Source organism: Salvelinus alpinus, chromosome 18, assembly GCF_045679555.1.
Source record: "Salvelinus alpinus chromosome 18, SLU_Salpinus.1, whole genome shotgun sequence".
NCBI lineage: Eukaryota > Metazoa > Chordata > Actinopteri > Salmoniformes > Salmonidae > Salvelinus > Salvelinus alpinus.
Genome location: NC_092103.1, coordinates 22,900,077 through 22,924,691, shown reverse-complemented (window position 1 = coordinate 22,924,691; position 24,615 = coordinate 22,900,077). Strand labels below are relative to the sequence as shown.

Below are 24,615 nucleotides of genomic sequence, written 5' to 3'. Positions count from 1 at the left end.
TTACCTGGTCAAATAAAGGTGAAAACACTTTTTTTTAAAGAAGCAATACAACTGGCCTTCTTTAGAATAGTTGAGTATCTGGAGCATCAGCATTTGTGGGTTCGATTATAGACTCAACATGGCCAAAATCAAAGAACTTTCATCTGAAACTCGTCAGTCTATTCTTGTTCTGAGAAATGAAGGCTAATCCATGTGAGAAATTGGCAAGAAACTGAAGATCTGGTACAAGGTTGTGTACTACTCCCTTCACAGAACAGAGCAAACTGTCTCTGACCAGAATAGAAAGAGTGTGAGGCCCCGGTGCACAACTGAGCAAGAAGACAAGTACATTAGAGTGTCTAGTTTGAGAAACAGACGCCTCACATGTCCTCAACTGGCAGCTTCATTAAATAGTCCCCCCAAAACACCCGTATCAATGTCAACAGTGAAGAGGCAACTCCGGGATGCTGGCCTTCTAGGCAGAGTTCCTCTGTCCAGTGTCTGTGTTCTTTTGCCCATCTTAATCTTTTATTTTTATTGGCCAGTCTGAGATATGGCTTTTTCTTTGCAACACTGCCTAGAAGGTCAGCATCCCGGAGTCGCCTCTTCTTTAATTAGCACAACAGTTTTCAGCTGTGCTAACATAATTGTAAAATGGTTTTCTAATGATCAATTAGCCTTTTAAAATGATAAACTTGGATTAGCTAGCACAACGTGCCATTGGAACACAGGAGTGATGGTTGCTGATAATGGGCCTCTGTACGCCTATGTAGATATTCCATAAAAAATCTGTCGTTTCCAGCTACAATAGTCAGTTACAACATTAACAATGTCTACACTGTATTTCTGATCAATTTGATGTTATTTTAATGGACAAAAAATGAAACCAAGGCAAGAGCTGAATTGATTGGAGCTCCAGGGGGGCTCTGAGATGCACCTCTCCTTCAGAGCAGGCTGGTAATCTCTCCTGTCAGCCCTCAGCTACAGGCTGTAATTTTATAAATCGCAAACCTGAGATGAAGTGACATTAGGCTTGGCAGCGCAGGGGCCTCCTCTTCTCTGACACAGATCATCTGAACCCTTTTTTACAGCACATTAAATATTGAGAGACCTGTTTTGCTGCTGCAGCCTCAAATTAAGAGATGCTCTACTAACGATTTGTGTTGCCACATGAAAGAGTGTCACAATGTCACCGAGCGACGGGGAACATGCAGGCCCTAAGGGAGGGTAATTAAAAATTATCTGAAGTAGTAGCTCTTTTGAATGTCCATCAAAATATCTCCAGAGCACCAGACATATTCGTCAGTCTGTATTGACGTCAGCAGCAGACCAGGTAAATATTGTAGCTGTGCGGTTTCTGTGGACAGTCTAAGAGCATTGGGAATAGCATGGGAAGTATAAGACTTTCCCCTTCGAGAATGGATGGTTTCATCTTTTTGCTGAGTCACCCTATTTTCCTAAAAATCTAGGGTTATGATGAGGGTCTTAACAGGTCAGATCTAACATCTAAAGATGGCTTTTTGTTGTTGTTGTTGTCTCCCTTTCGGCCTGACTCCTGTTCCATACTCACCTCTCTCTCTGGGTCTTTTTCAACTTCTCTGTCAATGCTCTCACTGACTGTACCAGGGTAAAGAGAGACTGTTCTGTCGCCTCTTTGAACAAGAGATAAAAGCTTCTCCAAGGCCCTGTTTGCTCCACAGATGTTTGACATTAAATAAGTTGTCCGACACCAGGTGATATTTCTTTCTCTCTCTCTCTCTAGGGCTCACACACACACACACAAGCACATACAGTGCCTATAGAAAGTTTACACCCCCCTTGGATTTCTTCACGTTATTGTGTTACAAAGTGGTATTCAATAATGTTTTGTCAACAATCTGCAAAGAATACCTTTTGAAATGAATGAAAACATCTAAAATTGCAATTAAATCTATCTCAATACCACTTTGTAACGTAACAAAATTTGAAAAAATTACAAGAGAGTATGCTTTCTATTGGCACTGTACATTCACACACATGCGCACACAGAAACACACACACAAATATTAATTTATCAGTGTAATAAAACATATTTCATGCCAATGTAAATACACACCACCCACTTCGCTTCTCTTAAATCTTGACTTTTTCTTCAATTTTACAATATACCATAAGCAATCCCACGCCTCCCACACAGCTGCCATATCCATTTGATCACTGTCTGATTTGTACGTACATGTTATTTTCTGTGTACAGTACAGAACTAACCTCTGAATCCCCTTTCTAGTACATATGTTATGTTCTCTGATGTATTTCTCCAACATACTAGCTTTGAATAGTGAAAATAACACATTACAATGGACCAGTATCATCTAAGGGCCCGTTTGAAATGTACTAGGGCAAATGCACCCACCTCACATAACCCTCCCCTTGTACTGTAAAAAAATAAAATAAAAATGTGCGCACCCTCCCCCTCATAAAATTAACTCAGAAATAATGGTCACCACCACAAATAACATTAACTGTAGCAACCCTGTGCTTTTAAATGTGGATATGGATATGACCACTTCAGCATGGTTTTGGGGAACAGTAGACGCCATGCAGGGCTACGGGCCAGGAGGTTGAGGGTTTGGCGACCACCATGGACGAGCTCACTCTCCCTGCCTGTCTCATTACACTGGGATCAGAGCCGGCTGCAGACAATGATCAGCTACAGGGAAATCTGACTTTCCACATTTTGATGCTATATTTATACAGTTACTTAATAGAAAGTTACTCAAGTAAAAGTGAAAAGTCACACATTAAAATACTACTTGAGTAAAAGTCTAAAAGTATTTGATTCTAAATATACTTAAGTATCAAAAGTAAATGTAATTGCTGAAATATATTTTAAGCATCTAAAGTTAAGTTTAAATATTTCAAATACCTTATATAAAGCAAACCAGATGCCACCATTTTCTTGTTTTTAAAATGTAAGGATAGCCAAGAGTACACACTAACACTCAGACATAATTTACAAACGATGCATTTGTGTTTTGTGAGTCTGCCAGATCAGAGGCAGTAGGGATGACTATGTGGTCTCTTGTGTATGAATTGGACCATTTTCCTGTCCTGCTAAGCAGTCGACATTTAACAAGTACTTTTGAGTGTCAGGGAAAATGTATGGAGTAAAAAGTAGATTATTTTGTTTAGGAATGTGGCGAAGAAAAAGTTGTCAAAAATATAAATAGTAAAGTAAAGTACAGATACACCAAAAATGACTTAAGTAGAACTTTAAATTATTTTCACTCAAGTATTTTACACCACTGTATTTATAATTATATAAAATATATGCAACGATTTTCCACTAACAGGTTTCTATGCCAATGCACCACCAACAACCAATAAGCAACGCATAACTGCATACCGATTACCAACTTCTAGCACTTCATCATGGTTTATGTTTTCAACACCACGATCAAGTAGAGTTTGTCAGTCTCGACAAACAGAAAATACATCCCTCCCTACTCAGTATTGAAGGCTTCAAATCAAATGTTATTAGTCACATGCGCCGAATATAACAGGTGTAGACCTTACAGTGAAACGCTTACTTACGAGCCCCTAACCGACAGTGCAAATTTTAAAAAATATGAATAAGAATAAGAGATAAAAGTAACAAGTAATTAAAGAGCAGCAGTAAAAAAGAACAATACATACAGGTGGGTGCCGGTACAGAGTCAATGTGCGGGGGCACCGGTTAGTTGAGGTAGTATGTAGAGTATGTAGGAATAGTTAATTAAAGTGACTATGCATAGATGACAACAGCGAGTGGCAGTGGTGTGGAGAGGGGGGGGGGGGGGCAATGCGAGTAGTCTGGGTAGCCATTGGACTAGGTGTTCAGGAGTCTTATGGCTTGCGGGTAGAAGCTGCTTAGAAGCATCTTGACCCTAGACTTGGCGCTCCGGGACCACTTGCTGCGTGGTAGCAGAGAGAACAGTCTATGACTAGGGTGGCTGAACTCTTTGACAATTTTTAGGGCCTTCCTGTGACACTGCCTGGTGTAGAGGTCCTGGATGGCAGGAAGCTTTGCCCCAGTGATGTACTGGGCCATTCGCACCACTCTCTGTAGTGCCTTGCGGTTGGAGGCCGAGCAGTTGCCATACCAGGCAGTGATGCAACCAGTCAGGATGCTCTCGATGGTGCAGCTGTAGAACCTTTTGAGGATCTGAGGACCCATGCCAATGGTGATTTGGACACCAAGGAACTTGAAGCTCTCAACCTGCTCCACTGCAGCCCCGTCGATGAGAATGGGGGCGTGCTCGGTCCTCGTTTTCCTGTAGTCTACAATCATCTCCTTTGTCTTGATCACGTTGAGGGAGAGGTTGTTGTCCTGGTACCACACGGCCAGGTCTCTGACCTCATCCCTATAGGCTGTCTCGTTGTTGTCGGTGATCAGGCCTACCACTGTTGTGTCTTCAGAAAATGTAATGATGGTGTTGGAGTCGTGCCTGGCCGTGCAGTCATGAGTGAACAGGGAGTACAGGAGGGGGCTAGGCACGCACCCCTGAGTTGAAGATCAGTGTGGCAGATGTGTTGTTACCTACCCTTACCACCTGGGGGTGGCCCGTCAGGATGTACAGGATCCAGTTGCAGAGGGAGGTGTTTAGTACCAGGGTCCTTAGCTTAGTGATGATCTTTGAGGGCACTATGGTGTTGAACGCTGAGCTTTAGTCAAGGAATAGCATTCTCACATAGGTTTTCTTTTGTCCAGGTGGGGAAGGGCAGTGTGGAGTGCGATAGAGACTGCATCATCTGTGGATCTGTTGGGGCGGTATGCAAATTGAAGTGGGTCTAGGGTTTCTGGGATGATGGTGTTGATGTGAGCTATGACCAGCCTTTCAAAGCACTTCATGGCTACAGACGTGAGTGCTACGGGTCGGTGGTCATTTAGGCAGGTTACCTTAGTGTTCATGGGCACAGGCACTATGGTGGTTTACTTAAAACATGTTGGTATTACAGACTCAGACAGGGAGAAGTTGAAAATGTCAGTGAAGACACTTGCTAGTTGGGCAGCGCATGCTCGCAGTACATGTCCTGTTAATCCGTGTGGCCCTGCGGCCTTGTGAATGTTGACCTGTCTAAAGATCTTACTCACATTGGCTGGGGAGAGCATGATCACACAGTCTTCCGGTACAGCTGGTGCTCTCATGCATGTTTCAGTGTTATTTGCCTCGAAGCGAGCATAGAAGTTGTTTAGCTCGTCCGGTAGGCTTGTGTCACTGGGCAGCTCTCGGCTGTGCTTCCCTTTGTAGTCTGTAATGGTTTGCGGGCCCTGCCACATCCGACGAGCGTCAGAGCCGGTGTAGTACGACTCGATCTTAGTCCTGTATTGACGCTTTGCATGTTTGATGGTTCGTCGGAGGGAATAGCGGGATTTCTGTTAAGCTTCCGGGTTAGAGTCCCGCTCCTTGAAAGTGGCAGCTCTAGCCTTAAGCTCAGTGCGGATGCTGCCTGTAATCCACGGCTTCTGGTTGGGGTATGTACTGTCACTGTGGGGACGACGTCATCGATGCACTTATTGATGAAGCCAATGACAGATGTGGTGTACTCCTCAATGCCATTGGAGGAATCCTGGAACATATTCCAGTCTGTGCTAGCAAAACAGTCCTGTAGCTTATCATCTGCTTCATCTGACCACTTTTTTATTGATCTAGTCACTGGTGCTTCGTGCTTAAATTTTAGCTTGTAAGCCGGAATCAGGAGGATGGAATTATGGTCAGATTTGCCAAATGGAGTGCGAGGGAGAGCTTTGTATGCGTCTCTGTGTGTGCAGCATAGGTGGTCCAGAGTTCTTTTCCGTCTGGTTGCACATTTAACATGCTGATAGAAATTTGGTAAAACTGATTTAAGTTTCCCTACATTAAAGTCCCTGGCTACTAGGAGCGCCGCCTCTGGGTGAGCGTTTTCTTGTTTGCTTATGGCGGAATACAGCTCATTCAATGCTATCTTAGTGCCAGCCTCTGACTGTGGTGGTATGTAAACAGCTACAAGGAATATAGAAGAAAACTCTCTCGATAGGTAATGTGGTCTGCAGCTTATCGTGAGAAACTCTACCTCAGGCGAGCAATAGCTCGAGACTTCCTTAGATATCGTGCACCAGCTGTTGTTTACAAAAATACATAGACCGCCGCCCCTTGTCTTACCAGACGGTGTCGTTCTATCCTGCCGGGAACATCGTATAAGCAGCCAGCTGTATGTTGATATTGTCGTCGTTCAGCCACGTCTCCTTGAAGCATAAGATGTTACAGTTTTTAATGTCTCGTTGGTAGTTTAATCTCCCCAATAACTCGTCCATTTTATTGTCCAAAGATTGCATGTTTGCTAGCAGAATTGAGGGGAGTGGGGGTTTATTCGATCGCCTCCGACTCCTCAGAAGGCAGCCCGCCCTCTGGCCTCTCTTTCTCTGCCTCCTCTTCACGCAGATCACTGGGGTCGAGACCTGTTCCACAGCTCTCGTCAGTCGTGAAAGAAGAAAAAGGATTCTGCTAGTTCCTGGTGAGTAATCGCAGTCTTGACATCTAGAAGTTATTTTCGGTCATAAGAGACGGTAGCGACAACATTATGTACAAAATAGTACAAAAATAAGTTACAAACAAGGCAGATAAACGCACAAAAAAACACAATCGGTTGGGGGCATGTAAAACGTCTGCCTTCTGCTCCGGGGCACATCTTACACTTGGTTTGACAATCTCGAAATGTCATTAAACGTTTTGGTGTTTTGTAACAGACTTCTCTTTGCATTCATTGAATGGCCGGTGTGCAGTTTGTATGCTGGAATTATATTAGAGTGGAGTGGATGAACGTGCGGACGTAGACTACAGAAGACTTTTGAAGTAGCCTAATCAGATTAAAACATTGTGACTGGTTGTGTTAATGCCACACATAAAAGGTAATACATTTGAACATTTCAATATTTAGGCTATATTGAAGTGTTAGGGTTTAGGTCGAGGAATAGCGGCTCGGATTGGAGGCAGAACGGCGCTAAGCTTTCCTGAATAACTGGGACTGCTGAGAGCATAGGTCTACGTGGGATGACATAGGAGAAGGATGATCGGCAACAGACAGCGCATCAGTAATAGAACAAAAAATACAGCCAGTCTTTCCTGTACTGTGCCTTTGTTGAGAGTAGACACACAAATGATCCAAATGGAATAAATGGAATGAAACATTAAAATCACAGGGCTTTTGTGCAATTATTGAAATTACATTTTCACTGCAATTTACAGCCTAGAGTAGAATTGTACTTAATTGTACTCACTTGAAAACAATAACGCAAAAATTCATTGCATTTTGGTGTTGTAGGCTAATCTAGGTAGGATAATGTTATTGTCCCTAAGGCTGTCCAAATTAAATTAACTGTATAACGGATTAACGTTTTTGAAAAGTTTAATAAAAGCTGTCCCCCTTGTAATAATACTAAACAACCTTTTACAACATCTAGCAACCTCACCAATAGATTTTAGCCTCATGGTATTGTACTGCATGGTGGGGCAGGGACTACAACTCAGGTCGCTGGCGTGAAAGACAAACACCCTACGCATCGTGCCAATAGGGTTAACCCACTTGCTGGGAATTGTAACGTGTCTCATATAGCAAGGTTTTCTACACTGCCCCCTCCGTACTTGAAGGCACGTCCCTGTGCTTCAACTACTCAGCCCTCTAGAACACACGAGCCGTGCGTACCGTTGGCTGCATGGCCGCCATCCCACTTTTGACACCAACGTAGCAAATGGCAAGACAAGGAAGTGAAACCTAGGTCACTGGCGTAAAAGGCAAACACCCTTTACATCTAGACAATAGGATCAATTCACATGGTGCTCAAGGGCACATCGACAGATTTTTCACCTAGTTGGCTCAGGGATTCTAACCAGTGACCTTTCACTTACCTCTAGGCTTCCTGAAGGACTCATTATGGCTCATAAGGGGAGGATTGTGACAGTATCATGGTTTTGTAATGACAGTCACAGGGACCAGGGTTTGAGTCCCAGTCAGGGTACCCACCTAATCTACTATATTGCAACTCAAATGGCACAGTACATTTGTAACAGTTGTGTTAGGCTAGTGGTTTTTCTGTCAGGTACGCAAAACAAATGTGCACCCGATATGATATCATGATATTAGTCTGCCTGGTAGGCCTACTTTGCAGTCAACATTTAATTGGGAAGGTTATGTAAAAAAACGTAGAAAATTGCTATTTCAGCATGCATAACGAATGCTATAGAGCCGGTAGGCTACATATCTTACCTTTAACTTCAGGCCACTAGCATCTATTGAGTTGCAATGTCCCATACACTGAATGTCCAAATCAACTTAAAGTATACTGAACAAAAATATAAACGCAATGTGTAAAGTGTTGGTCCCATGTTCCATGAGCTGAAATAAAATATCCCAAAAATGTTCCATGCGCACAAACTTGGGATCGTCTGAGACTAGACGACCAGACGGCTGCTGAAACTGAGGAGTATTTCTATCTGTAATAAAGCCCTTTTGTGGGGGAAAACTTATTCTGATTGACTGGGCCTGGCTCCCTACTGGGTGGGCCTATGCCCTTCCAGGCCTACCCATGACTGCACCCCTGCCCAGTCATTTGACATCCATAGATTAGGGCAGGGGCACAACTTTGGTTTTAGAAATGGGGGGGACATAATATTACATTTTTTGGGGGATAAACACTCCAAACAGCCTACCTGACCGCTCAGAGATGTTCGCATGGTCCTAAATCACCCCGTTGCCTGTTTTGTATCACATTCCAATGATAAAACTGGGGCGGCCAAAACATTTCTTTCAGAATGCTGGGGGGACATGTCGCCCCTGTGAAAGCTGCGACACTGGATTAGAGCCTAATGAGTTTATTTTAATTGACTGATTTCCTTATATGAACTGTAACTCAGTAAAATATTTGAAATTGTTGCATGTTGCATTTATATTCTGGTTCAGAACAATATATATACCAAAAAAAATTGCAGCGACACAATTTGAAAGGCTACAGCAAAAAAATGTCCTTTTACTGTTTGCGATTAATAAATTATTATTTAGAATTTCATGATTTCATTCAACAGATTGAACTATTTTTAGAAATATGAAGAGAGACATCCATTATACAGTAAAAAATTACATTTGTGTGGCTCTTGACTTCACATGTCTTGACTTGACATGTCTTGACTCTTTCATGCACAATGAAGCACCTAGCCTCTCCGCTGCCTATCAGCTATTCCTCTATGTTCTTGTGGAGTTCTAGAGAAAATTGATGCAGATTTGAATTATTTTATGTGTGGTATGATTGCTAGTTAACCTATTGCAGATCTGGACAAATTATCCATCTACTTGTTATGTATGGTACGACGTGCTGTTCGTCGTACTGTACGTTCTTATGGTTTACGACAGTGTGCTGCTTTACGGATGAATGGGTTGTCAGAATGAGTGTTACATGTCATTATACGACAGAGTAATGTACAATGTGAATCTGTGCAGATCTGCGTTCTTTTACAGCTAAGCTAGATATAACATTGACGATGAAGATGGCTGAATTCAGCTTACCACCACCAGCACCATTCCTTAAGTTTTAACATTTATCTCGAAGCTATGGACTTTTCTACAATCTCAGACAAGCGGAGGACAGCACTTCTCCGTCACTCCCTCGGTACAGAGGGACAGTCGATTTTCAGATAAAGGGGATGTTATGTGAAAAGACAAGAGAGAAACTACTTTTGGAATCGGACCATTTACAAATTGATGGAGCTATTAAAATAGCACTCCAGGTTGAAACGGCTTTGGAATGCTCTACTGGGCTAACAGACAGCTCTGCAGCATACACTCAGCCCCCAGCCATTCTCACACAGCAGCTTCAGCCCGAGCAGGCTCACTACAACAATCATGCGCTGCGCACGCCCTCCCACGTCGATAGCAGCATGGACACAAACACAGACACCGGCATGCCCGTGCAGCAGGCACACAGACAAACAAACAGAAGTAGCTGTGGGGCTAGCTCTCACAATTCAAGGGCTTCAAACTGCCCAGCCCATGGGAAAATATGCAAGAACTGTTCAAAATACAATCACTTGGCTAAAGTGTGCCATTCTGCCCCAGCTACTCGCTCCACCCAGAACAGGCCCTTATTTTCATCTCGCTCTCAACATGAGCACACTGAAATCCGAACCGTCTCCACTAACCATATGTCATTCAATACATACACTGTGCAGCTACACTTACTACAAGTTTCTCAGTCACCTACCACTCCAACAGCCCTCCACTGCCCTGTGTGGGTATGGTAGATCCAAGATAGACATTGCAGGCACCCTCCAGGTCCCAGTGCACTACGGAGCCACGCATCTGCCATCCTTCACATTTCATGTTTTAAAGCAGGGTGCCAACCTCCTGGGCCTCGACCTCTTCACAGGCTTAGGGTTCGCACTGAGAGATGACAGTCGGTCAGCAATCCACCAAGTTAGCCGCACATGGCAACAGAACTGGCCAATTCTGTTTGATGGACTGGGCTGCCTCACAGCTTTCACTCACAGGCCCCTAGTGAACCCGGACATGATCACAGTCACCCTTTGCACTGCGTGATGAAGTAACAAAAGATCTCCAGTCACAGTTGGAGGCAGGCATCATTAAGCCAGTCAACGCTGCCCCCTGGATTTCAAACTTGGTAATCGCAACCAAAAAGTCAGGTGGAATCTGGACCTGTGTGGATCTCCGTGCTGTGAACAAAGCTGTTGTCCCGGGTAAGTACCCCTTGCCAACAGCTGAGGAGCTGACCGCACAATTTCATGGCCTGACGGTCCTCACGAAGATTGACCTGCGCTAGGGTTATCTTCAGGTGCCCCTCCACCCAGCCAGCACACATGCTGGTGTGTTCAGATACACATGCATACCTTTTGGACTTAGCTCTGCCCCCAGCTGCTTCCAGACGGTGATGAGCACCATCCTCGCTGGAATACCCGGGGTGGCAGTCTATCTGAATGACATCGTGGTCCATTGCCTTGACCTCCACATCCATGACCATCGACCATCGACTTTCGGTGGAAAGTGCACCTTTGCAGCTCCAGCCGTCAAGTTGGTGGGGTTCCGCCTATCGGCCAAAGGCATTACCCCACTCATGTCGAACATTGAAGCCGTCCTTCACATCCTGGAACCGACCTCAGACTCCCAGGTGGCCTCGTTCTTGGGCATGACAGCCTACTACCTCCGGTCTCTCCCCCACCACTCTCAGACCACAGTGCCCCTTCGCCAGCTCCTCAAGAAGGATAAGCCATGGGCCTGGATGAGCCATGGGCCTGCTCAGACGCGGTCCGCTAACTGAAGAGCCAGCTCACCACAGTCCCAGTCTTGGCTCACTTTGATCCCGTCTGCCCCACCATTGTCACCTGTGAAGCCTCAGCTGGAGCACTAGAGCTGTCCTCTCACAGCTGCAGAATGGCATTGAGAGGCCCAATGCCTTCGCCTCGCCCTGAGCTGTGGGCGAAAGAGAAGCACTGGTCTGTGTCTGGGCATATGAAAGATGACACCTGTACCTATATGGCCGGCTCTTCACGCTCCAAACTGACCACCAGTGCTTCACAATGCTACTGTCAGCATCATGAACTGGCCACAAGCCACTTCGGCTGCACAGATGGGCCAACCACCTCAGACAGTATGACCATCAGCTGAAGTTGAGGGATAACATGGTGGCAGACCCCCTCTCACGCTCCTTTGACGCTCCTACTCCGACCGTCTTGCCAGACGACAACGAAACAGTGCTCTTACAAATGCTCTACACTCCCCTTCAGTCAGCCATCTCACTGGAGGAGCTGAAGCAAGCATCGGAACAGGATCCCATACTGTCTACCCTGCGCACCTACACACGCACTGGATGGCCAGCACGTGTGCCGGAAGAGCTAGCGACTTTCACCAGGGTGAAGCACAAACTCTCTTGCTGGGAAGAATTCTGTGTCTCTTCGAGGGTTTTGCACTGTGGTCCCGAGTGGCCTGTGTATGCATGTGCTTTCAATGGGGTACAAGGATCACTTTGGCATAGTGAAGGTCAAGCAGCGATGTCGAGACCTTGTGTGGTGGCCAGACATCGACCACAACATTGAAGCCGTGGTCAGCGATTGTGCTGCATGCCTTCTTAGTGGAAAAAAAAGGAAAGCCCCCCCCCCCCCCCCCCGCGCAGCCTCTCACGTGGCCGTCCCGCTCTTGGGAGCACATCGAGCTGGACATCTGTGGCGAGATCCATGGGCACCCAGTCCCTCACCCTCAGCGCTTCCTAGTGGTGGCATATGACCTCCACTCTAAGTGGCCAGAAGTGGTTCCTGTCGGAACAGTCACAGCACAGGCCATTGTGGATATCCTAGACAGCTTGTTCACAAGGTGGGGCCTATCCCTCACCCTCACCACGGACACTGTTTTCCTCCTATCTCAGCAACAAGGGAATCAAACATATCCGCACGACCTACTACACCCCACAAGCTAACGGAGGGGTGGAACGCTTCAACCAAACACTGAAGAACGGCATCAGAGCGCACCTGGTCCAGGGGTGTACGTTCCAAACTGCTTTGAACCAAACTCTAATGCACTACAGAGCAAGCAAACACACAACAACACAGATCTCCTCTGCATCTCTCATGCTAGGTTGAGAGATGGAACTGCCACTGGACAGACTCAGAACACAGAGAGTAGCAGAACCGGCGACTAGGCGCACCCAAGAATAAGCAGGCAGTGACCAGGCACCAAAGAGTAATGAAACAGCATTTCGACAAGGGTGAAGACGCCGATCATCCAAGTGTCAGACTGGTGCACTTTATCTAAGGAAGTCTTGAGGTTTTGCTCGCCTGATGTAGAGTATTTCATGATAAGCTGTATACCATACTATCTACCTAGAGAGTTTTCATCTGTATTTGTTGTAGCTGTCTACATACCACCACAGACTGAGGCTGTCACTAAGACCGCACTCAATGAGCTGTATTCCGCCATAAGCAATCAGGAAAACGCTCATCCAGAGGAGGCACTCCTAGTGGCCGGGGACTTTAATGCAGGGAAACTTAAATTGGTCTTACCAAATTTATATCAGCATGTTAAATGTGCAACCAGAGGGGAAAGAAACTCTGGACCACCTTTACTCCACACACAGAGACGCATGCAAAGCTCTCCCTCGCCCTCCATTTGGCAAATCTGACCATAATTCTATCCTCCTGATTCCTGCTTACAAGCAAAAATTAAAGCAGGAAGCACCAGTGACTCAATCAATAAAAAGTGGTCAGATGAAGCAGATGCTAAGCTACAGGACTGACAAAACCTATTCTCCTCAGGTGACTGAAAAGATTTGGCATCGGTCCTCAGATCCTCAAAAGGTTCTACAGCTACACCGTCGACAGCATCCTGACTGGTTGCATCACTGCCTGGTAGGGCAACTGCTTGGCCTCCGACTGCAAGGCACTACAGAGAGTGGTGCGAATGGCCTGGGGCCAAGCTTCCTGTCATTCAGGACCTCTACACTAGGCAGTGTCAGAGGAAGGCCCTAAAAATTTTCAAAGACTCCAGCCACCCTAGTCATAGACTGTTCTCTCTACTACTGCACCGCAAGCGGTACCAGAGTGTCAAGTCTAGGTCCAAGAGGCTTCTAAACAGCTTCTACCCCCAAGCCATGGGACTCCTGAACATCTAATCAAATGGCTACCCAGACTATTTGCATTGCCCCCCCCCCCCTTTTACACCGCTGCCACTCTCTGTTATTATCATCTATGCATAGTTACTTTAATTCACTCTACCTACATGTACATATTACCTCAATTAACCGGTTCCCCCGCACATTGACTCTGTACCGGTACCCCCCTGTACATAGTCTCGCTATTGTTATTTTACTGCTGCTCTTTAATTACTTTTTATTTCTTATTCTTATTTTTAAAATGTTTAAATTGCATTGTTGGTTAGGGGCTCGTAAGTAAGTATTTCACTGTATGATCTACACCTGTTGTATTCAGCACATGTGATTAATAACATTTTATTTTATTTGTCTCTGTACAAGCAACGGCAGAGGGAGAGAGAGGAAAACACCACACACATCCTCATACAGCTGTTAGGTCAGTCTGCATGAGAAGATGTCTCTGCGATGTCTGGGATCTGAGCAGACTGTGTTTTGTGACCATACAGTATCATCTGTCCAGACAGAAGCTGCTTATTTTAGTGATGGTCTGGGCCTGATTCTATCTCCTGACAATATGTACTGGGAAAGGACAGATATCTAGTCAGTTGTACAACTGAATGCAATCAACTGAAATGTGCCTCTGAACCAGAGAGGTGCGAGGGCTGCCTTAATAGTCATCCACATCTTCGGCACCCAGGGAACAGTGGGTTAATTGCCTTTGCATAGGGGCAGAACGACAGATTTCTTACCATGTCAGCTATGGGATTTGATCCAGCAACCTTTCAGTTACTGGCCCAACACTCTAACAAATAGGCTACCTGTGCCCTGCCTTCTTGCACCTGCACAAACTTTCTATTACGTGTAATTACTGTAAACTTTTCTAGCGTGGGTGGGTCGATTATTTCACTGTCACAACAAGAGCATCAACAGTCATCATTACCACGATCACAGCCCCAAGTGCCAATCCCCACCAGACACTGACAACATAGACCTAAATACAGAAATACCATCTGAGATAAAACAAGAAGCAGAAAACTCACTTCTTCCACAGAGGGGTCCCATGGAGGAATAGGGGGGGTTAGCTGCAGTATCCCAATTAGTATCTCAATAAGGCCAGCACCGGGGGGAATAGGACCGAACCACACGCATCTAATACACTGCAATGAATAATTTCCCTCAATGAACTCTTCATTGTTTCTGTGACTCCCTTGCCACTACAGTGCTCATCTCTGAGGGATGCGCCATTGCAGTGCTTTGTACACATGGTTTGGATGAAGGCAGTCTCTTATACGCCACTTCAGTGAGTGTCTGCTTAGCATTGTGAAAGTTGACCCTGTAGAAATGCAATGCCAGAGGAGGAGGGAACAACACCACAGTCACAGCTGCTTTAATTTCACTGATCTAACTCATAAATCACCTCACACACACACACACACAGGAGCATACGTACACACACATGCATACTCAACCACACGCACACACACCAGCAGTGTGATAAGGCCTGCCAACTCCAATAGAGAAATATTTGTGAAAGAACCATTTATTAAGTTTCAAGTTTTAATAATGTCACATGCACAAGTACAGTGAAATGACTTTCTTGCAACTCAAAACCTAACAATGCAATAATCAATAACAATGTATTACTAGAAAAATACAAACGAGAAATAAGAATAAGAAATATGAAATACACAATAAAGTAAGTAAGTAAGCATACTATATACAGGATTCCTTTGTCAGTTCCAATACCATATTACAGTGTGCAGGGATACTGGAGTGATGGAGGTAGATATGTATAGGGGTAAGGTGACTAGTCAACAGCATGGGTGTGAGTGGGTTTGCGGGTTTGTAGAGTCAGTATAAATGTACAGTATGTGCATATTATGTGTGAGTGAGCAAAGTGAGTATTTGTGTGTGTTACAGTGACAGTGTGTGTGAGTGTGTATGCTGTGAGTATGCACAAATGAAATAAAATGTCAAAAAATATACAAGGTTAACTCAGATAGTCTGTGTAGCTATTTCATTAGCTATTTATCAGTCGCATTGCTTCGGGATGGAAGCTGTTCAAGAGCCTGTTGGTGTCAGACTTGATGCTCCGGTACTTCTTGCCGTGCCGCAAAATTAGAAAATGTTCTATGGCTTGGGTGGTCAGAATCTTTTCCGGGCTTCTTTTCAGAGGTCCTGGATGGCAGGGAGCTCAGCCCCAGTGATGTCCTGGGCTGTCAGTAGCACCATGCTTTGTAGCACCATGCGATGGAGGGCGGTGCTATTGCCATACCAACCAGTGATGCAACCAGCCAAAATGCTCTCAATGGTACAGCTGTAGAACCTGAGGGGGAAGAGGCACTTCTTCACAACTGTCTGTGTTTGTTCCATTTTAAGTCTTTAGTGATTTGGACACCAAGGAACTTGAAGCTGTCTACCTGCTCCACTATAGCTTTGTCAAAGTGGATGGGGGCCCCTGTGTTAAGGAATATCGTTAGGGCCTACGGCCTTGCAGGTTTTGACCTGATTAAAGACCCTTCTCACGTCGGCCTCGGAGAGTGAGATCACACCCGGCTCGATGTTATTGTTGTCAAAGTGTGCATAAAATGAGTTGAGTTTGTCTGGTAGAGAGGTATCGTTGGGCAGATCACGATTGGGTCTTCCTTTGTAATCCGTAATGGACTGTAGCCCCTGCCATATATGGCAGGCGTCGGAGCCTGTATAATAGGATTCCACCTTATTCCTATATTGTCCATTTGCTAATTTGATGACTCTGCGGAGGTCATAGCGGGACTTCTTGTACTTATTCCTGTCCTTGGCTATAGCATCAGGGTTGTATAAAATAGCTCTGTGTGCGGTAGCCCTGTTCTTTAATTTTGTGCCAACCTCTGTGTTAATCCAGGGCTTTTGATTGGGGAAGCAGCGAACCCTGACTGTGGGTACAGTGTTGCAGATGCATTTTCTAATGAAGTCGGTGACGGAAGTGGTTAGCTCGTCAATGTTATTGGCGGAGTCTCAAAACAAATTCCAATCAGCCCTAGCAAAGCTGTCCTGTTGCATAACCTCTGATTCTGGTGACCATTTCTCAATGGAGCGAATCAAGGGTACTTTCTGTTTCAGCTTCTGCTTGTAAACAGGAAGCAAAAGTATGGAGTCATGATCTGATTTGCCGAATGGCGGACGAGGGAGGGCCTTGTATGCTTGCTTGTGAGTAGAATAGCAGTGGTCTAGGACTTTATCGCCCCTAGTGGAGTTGGAGACGTTATGATGGAAGTTGGGCATCACGTGTCTTAGTGACACCAAATTGAAATCACCGGCAACCAGAAAGACAGCCTCTGGGTGTAGGTCTTCCTGCTTGTTTATAGCCTTGTACAGTTCATTAAGCTTTAGCTTGTTATTTGTATTGTACTGAGGTGGAATGTATACAGCAGTCACGAAAACAGCTGAAAACTCCCTAGAAGGGTTGGCATTTGACCATCAGGTATTCTAAGACGGGTGAACAGTGAGTCGACACTTCCACCGCGCTGGAATTAGCACACCAGTTGGTGTTGATGAAGAGGAAAACCCTTCCCCCCTCTATTTATTAGACTCCACTGTCCTGTCTGCCTGGTGAATGGAGAATCCATTGAGTTGGATAGCCGTGGGGGGTATCTTGTCCAAGAGCCATGTTTCTGAAAAGCAAAGAATATTGCAGTTCCGAGAGTCACGTTGGTAGCAAATCTGCGATCGGAGGTCATCCATCTTATTATCAAGTGACTGTACATTGGCCAGTAGAATGGAGGGAAGAGGTGACCTGTTTTCCCTTCACCTTAATCTCAAAATAATCACAAAATAGCAAAATTGAGTCAGAGCTTGCAAAACGGTGGCCATCCAGTACCGCGCATACTGTACATGCGCGGGCACACACAGGCACAGCAAGTACTGTGGGGCAAAAAAAGTATTTAGTCCGTGTTGCCCAGCAACAGCCCCAAAACATCACTGCTCTAGAGGAGATCTGCATGGAGGAATGAGCCAAAATACCAGCAACAGTGTGTGAAATCCTTGTGAAGACTTACAGAAAACGTATGACCTCTGTCATTGCCAACAAAGGGTATATAACAAAGTATTGAGATAAACGTTTGTTATTGACCAAATACTTATTTTCCACCATAATTTGTAAATAAATTCATAAAAAATCCTACAATGTGATTTTCTGGATTTCTTCCCCTCATTTAGTCTGTCATAGTTGAAGTGTACCTATGATGAAAATTACAGGCCTCTCTCATCTTTTTAAGTGGGAGAACATGCACAATTGGTGGCTGACTAAATACTTTTTTGCCCCATTGTATATGGTGGGAAAGTGGGGCGAGTTTAATCTGTTTAAGGCCAGGGTCAATAGAGAAAGAACAGTGAGCAGCTGAAAGAGACAACAGGACAAACAACAGTAAGGAAGGCCTTACTCACTCATACTCTCTCATACTCAGTTCGCAAACACATGAACTCTGCCACTTATTCATTCAGGCTTTCAAATTGATTTACCAACTCATGTTTTACTCATGATGAGCTCAAAACAATTCATTTCAATAAAAAGCACAAGGTTCCAAAAACTCTCTACTGCGCTTCAAATTAAAACCAACTCTTCCAACAGAAGATCATTTAGCGTATTGTATTGGTACAGTGTGTTATCTAAAAACACACAGAAAATGCACAAAAGTTCAGCAATTTGGATGGGGACTGATTGCATCCCTTTAGCTTGAAGGCATGTATATACTGTCAAGTTTGACATTAACATGTAGTAAACCACATCCTAGTAATCCTTAATTAGCTTTCCCATTCACAAAGAGGAGCCATACCTGTGTTCTATGGGAGAGATACAAATTGTCTAGGAAAGGTACAAAATGCTTTTTAATTAATTATCCGGTGTCCTGTGTGAATTTAAGTATGCTCTCTCTAATTCTCTCTTTCTCTCTTTCTTTATCTCTCTCGGAGGACCTGAGCCCTAGGACCATGCCTCAGGACTACCTGGCATGATGACTCCTTGCTGTCCCCAGTCCACCTGGCCGTGCTGCTGCTCGAGTTTCAACTGTTCTGCCTGCGGCTATGGAACCCTGACCTGTTCACCGGACGTGCTACCTGTCCCAGACCTGCTGTTTTCAACATTCTAGAGACCGCAGGAGCGGTAGAGATACTCTTAATGATCGGCTATGAAAAGCCAACTGACATTTACTCCTGAGGTGCTGACTTGCTGCACCCTCGACAACTACTGTGATTATTATTATTTGACCATGCTGGTCATTTATGAACATTTGAACATCTTGGCCATGTTATGCTATAATCTCCACCCAGCACAGCCAGAAGAGGACTGGCCACCCCTCATAGCCTGGTTCTGTACAGCACTTTGAGATATCAGCTGATGTAAGAAGGGCTATATAAATAAATTTGATTTGAAATTTGATTTGATTTAATGTATTAGAGTTGGAGAGGGAACTGTGACATACACTATGAGTAGCATTAGAGTACATTATGGAAATACTTGTGATACTAATCATTAGGGCCAATGAGTTTTTCCTAATCACATGACCTGACCAGGAAAAACTCTGGTCCCCATAGGCTAACATGTGATCAAAATATGGAAATAGTTCTGGTGTTGTAAAACAACTCTTGGTTCAGCCATGTCTGAAGTAGTACTTTAGGGATGCAGACATCACAATAACTTATTTCCCCAGCTTACTATCTGCCTGGCAGATGCACAAATGCACAAATACCAAATTGCCAATCTCGTTAGAGCAGCAGTCGGTTTGTAGAAATGGAGAGGTTGGATGGGTAACTCAGTCTGGAAAGATAGAGGGATGAATTAAATGTCTAGACAAATGAATCAAACAGAAACAGGAGAGAGAGGTTTCACCTTTAGTTTTAATCAAATCCAGAGGCCATTCTGAAAACAGTAAGGGATGGACATCTATGGATCTGATTGACGGGGAGGAAGGAGGGGATGGGGATGGACGCGTCAGGATTTTTGCCAGAGAGCAGATCACTATTCCACCTGGAACTCAGCAGCTCATGTCATTAGAGTTTAGTTTATTAATGTACTAGCATCCTTATACTAGTATGCTATACTGATCTCCACCAACCATTGGTTCTGGTAATAGACCTGTACTATATTGTGTGTTTGGGTTCTATGGCTCAGTCTTAGTGAAATAATCTGCAGTGATTATGGTCCATCTGAAAGTGGAATAAATAGATACAAAATTGGGATTTAACACGATGTCGCTCACCAACAGTTACGCTCACCAATAATTACAGGTAAGGTCAGAATTGAACTAATTACACGAGGAGTAAAAATCTCCATGTAGGCTACAGGGTTAACCTAGAAATTGGAAACAGTCAAAGGAATCATATCAACTACCTTGACAACAAAATAACAAAAAGAATGTCACAAACAACAAGTAGGAGACACTCCTGTTGCCTTCTAATAACAGAGAGAAAAGAAAAGATAAGAAGAAAACTACAAAATAATAAGAAAACACACAACCTAGAGCTCAGCTATTCAATGAATGTCATGTCTTTGACAGGGATGTGTGTGAGAGAAGCATGTGTCTTATAGGGAGGACTCTACAGTATGTACACATATATTTCTGACGGATCAACAGGAACTAAGACAGGCTTTGTCTTTGTCTTCAGTAACATGCATGTTGATCTCTGGAGAACAAAATGAAATTCAAATAGGAGGACAGACTAAAGAATGAGGTTACAAAATATTGTCTCTCATACTCCAAACCAGTCTCTATGCTCAACTTATTTACATTTTTAATAGCTTTGAACACTTCTCTCATAGACTCTGTAATTGCTTAACAACATAATACACAGCAGAATAAGGAAATTATGATTTAAAAAGTCAACAGAGAGAGCTGTGCGTGAAAACAAAATTAAATAAGCTTATCTACAATTAAAGACAGGGAGCAGATATATCTACTAATTAAAGTGTCATTCAAGTTAAAAAATTCCCACATATCCAATGTGGTGTAATGGCAATTTGAGTTTCCCCTCATTTCTGATCCTCGACCATTCCGATAGTAACAATGGAAACAACAATGGCTGGAACGCTCCATCTTGTTGTCATAGCGAGGTACCAATTTCAATAAAACGCACCCCTCACTCCCTCCTTACTCTGAAGGCATTCGGGTGTGTTAGAGATACTCATTCGTCCACGAAAAATACAAGCGCCTCTATACAACGTTCTTTGTAGCGTTCTCGTTCAACCTCTCCATGTAATTCCGGAGCTCTTGCGAGTCCCCGAGCTCGATGTCTGGACACACCCACTTAATGTCGCTGGTCAGTCCAAGAGCCAGTGGGCTCAGAACTGGACATCCATTATTGGGCTTGACTTTGGAGAAGGTGGTGAATTTGACCCTCTTCCTCTTGGTGGTGGGTGAGTTGAGTGACTCGTTCCTACCTCCCTGACAGCTTCCCTGGGCACTGCTCTTCAGGGCCCCTCCATTCAGCAGCTGGCTGCCCTCCTCCAGGGTTGAGCCCAGCTCGTCCTGCTGCTGCTGCAGACACAGGCCCTCATCCTGGCCAAGCCACACCCAGTCGTGGGCATGAGGCATTGCCTCAGGGGCCTCCAGGGGCAGTTCCTTGCTGCGGTACTTGAGGGCGTAGGAGATGCAGTTGATGAGAAAGACTAGGATGGCCAGGCAGAAGACCCCCAGCAGGGCGTACATACCAATCTCCAGGTCTGTGAGGCCACGGCGGGATGACAACAGGTCCTCCTCTGTGCTGCGGCCCCGCGGCAGCTCCGCCTGGGCAGGGAACTCAGAGAACTCTCCAGGGACTCCTCCGTCAGCCAATAGCCTGTCCCCGTTGGGCCTCCCCGGGATGGGGGCCTTAACCGTGGTAGCGTCCCGATTCATGATTCCAGCCTCAATGTCAGAGATGGAGCCTCCGTAGTAGGGTGGGTCTGGTCGGGTTCTGCCTCCGGGGCGGCTGTACGGCTCCTCAGAGCTGCCAAACCTAACACTGATGTTTCCTACCCCGGCTGCCAGGATGATGCGTCGCTTCGTCTTCCGGCAGATCTCTGATGATGTCATCTCTACGCGCACCAGTAACCCTTGACCTTCGCCCTTTGCCACGATAACCGGCCACTTCCACTCGGTGCTGCGCTGTACTGACACCACCTGCTCGTCCAATGAGGTGGCTGTGAGCACAAAGTGGGCGGGGTCATAGTGGTCCAGAGGGGTCATGGAGCCGTCACTGAACTGAAGCCAGGCACTGATAAGAGACTCCTGAGGACACATACATACACACAAACACACACACACACACACACACACACACACACACGCACGCACACACACACACAGACATCAGTGCGTCACCAGTGTTGTTTTTCCATCAAAAGGGTAAACTAAACAACACTGTCTGAGTAGCGCTTCAACAAAGCCAATCTCTACCCACATGTCTACTCTAGAACACCAACTCCCCTTGGGACACACTGCAACTTAAAAGGAAAGAATGTTCCCTGTCAATGTAAACTGTTACTGTTACTAGACACAAGCAACCGGTATCTGCAGGAATCGCATCTTTTCATCTTTATCAAGAGAGAAAAAGGAAGAAAGAGTGAGTGTAGAAGTAATGAGAGAGAGAGAGAACCCCGACAGATGTACAGAGATGTTTGAATTAGCCAGATTTAAAAGCACAGGAGAATTTCAGCTGAGCAGGAGGTCTCTGCAGCTGTTCCTCTGAAAATGTGTCCGTTTCAGAAGCAAACATCTTCATTGAGATTAGATCAATACTTTGATATCAGAATCTGATCATATTCACTATAAAGGATAAAATGGCAGCCAATGTGATTCCACCTATTCCGGGTGAGAAAGTTGCAGTTTACCTTCATCACATATCTCATATAAAGATTTTGAAAATTCCCATATACAATTTCTATCTATTGGTCAACATATGATACTGTATGTTTGGTGCAGTAGGTTGCTGAGTCATGTGTGTGTGGTTACCTGTTTGAGTTTCTGCATGACTTCCTGTGTTGTAGCCGTGGCAACGATGGCCCTGTTGCTCCCTGGGCTGAGCTGGAGGGACAGAGAGAGGCCAGAGACCAGCTGCACTCCCAGCTCTGTCACACTCACTTTGTCTTCCAGAACCCTGACCATCCGCTCAGCCAGGATCGAGTCAGACAGAGGGGACATCACCTACAACATTATACACACACATTAGTATACAAACAGACAGACAAACACACACACACACACACACACTTGTATTGGTTCAACTTCAAATATATAATTTCACATCACCTGTACAAGCACTCACACTGAAGCCAACACGATCAATAATGGACAGAGGGAAGAGCGAAGATGTCAACATGACAAGCTTATATTAACACTGAAGAAAGAACATAATGATGGAGGAACACCATGACCCAAGCTTTTTCATAATGTACAGTGCGTATATTAATCAAGACAAGATGATGCATGTACTGTACACTCAATGGCGTCTGCGATCACCAGCTTCACACTCAGACACAGTCAGACACACACACACTCCGCCTCATCTGTCTGACTGGCAGTTCCCCGGCTCCGGGGCCTGCTGGAGATGTAAGCATGTAAATGTGAGTGATGTGTGATGAGAAGGGAAGTACTTCCATCCACTCCCATTAGGCATGAGTCTCCTCTCCACCATCCTCCTCTGCTCCACCACCCGCCCACACACAGACCCACGCTTCCACTCCCTCCACACTGCCATAATGAACTGTCAGCACTGATCACTGCCTCATCTGAAAAGGACCATGGCCAAAACACTCCTCCTCCACAGCACCGTACTGTTAAAGCTGCATGCTACTGGCTGCATGCTAACGACATAGCTAAACACACTGGGAACACACCGGGCCAGCTGTGTAGATATGTATACTATGGCACCTGTAGGGCTGGGTCGAAGGTCAAACATATAAGGCCCAGGGGTCATTTGCGATCCGTTTAAGAAAGCTGGTGGTATGACAGACGTCACTACTTCACAGGAGAGGAATTTGAACGTAAAAATATATATTTTCATCAAAATGTTTTTTTTTCTCTAGAAATGCCTTCTTGAACATGTGAACTTTCATGTGCGTTAATAACACATTTGTATGTCACCCTTAAATATGAATAAAATTGTTACATTACGAGCCTAGTTGGTTTAGCCACAGACAAAGTGAGGAACCTTCCCACTAGCCATGATTGGCTGAGATAATGGATGGGCTGGACATGACGAGACATGAGTTCTGATTGGTCTGCTATGTTGCAGGCTTCTGTCTAAAACATGAGCTGCTCAGATAATCCTTGCGACCACGTTTACAAAAATATATATATGGCCAAGGAGAACTGCAAAGGGGTTGCTACTTCTCTCAATAACATTGCTGCCATGAATTTAGCAGGCGCTATCGACAAAGATCAGTGGGAAAAAGTTGAAAAGTGAAAACAAGTACTTTCTGGAGAACGATCGTGCCATGCTGACTCGCTTTGACTTTGAAAACCAATCAGACGATGAGGAAATCAACAACAGTTTTGTTGTCATGGAAGAAGTGAAATCAGTAGAATGCCTGCTGGAAAAGGAGTATGAGAAGGAGATGGAGAAAATTCTGATGTTTGATTGCAAATGCGGAGGGAGTCGAAAAGAGAACACAGAAGGCTGTTGTATATAATACCTGTCTCCGGATTACATCTTCAAACTAAGGCCATGAAGCAATCATCCATGTAAACGGCTAAGAGTCTAGCTACATTTCAGATATTATGCGTTTCTAATTTTGCCAAAGTCATTTTCATTGCAAGTTGAAGCCTACTGTTAGCTAGCTACTCTAAGGCTTCATGCCACAATGACTACCGCCCTGTAGCACTCACTTCTGTAATCATGAAGCGCTTTGAGAGGCTGGTTATGCACACATTAACTCCACCATCCCAGCACCCTAGACCCACTCTCAGAACCGCCCCAACAGATCCATAAATGGCGCAATCTCAATTGCTCTCCACACTGCCCTCACCCACCTAGATAAA

At 45.0% G+C, this 24,615-nt stretch overlaps 1 protein-coding gene across 1 annotated transcript in view; it reads right to left on the bottom strand.

The window, feature by feature from the left end:
• Positions 1-19,483: 19,483 nt before the first annotated feature.
• Positions 19,484-24,615, bottom strand: part of LOC139544021 (transmembrane protein 132C-like) — a 172,093-nt gene continuing 166,961 nt past the window's right edge. The window contains exons 8-9 of the mRNA XM_071350689.1: positions 22,588-22,779; positions 19,484-21,864 (exon numbers count right to left, since the gene is read on the bottom strand). Of these exons, the coding sequence (XP_071206790.1) occupies positions 20,809-21,864; positions 22,588-22,779 (1,248 nt within the window). The 3' untranslated portion in view covers positions 19,484-20,808. The remainder of the gene's footprint in view (positions 21,865-22,587; positions 22,780-24,615) is intronic.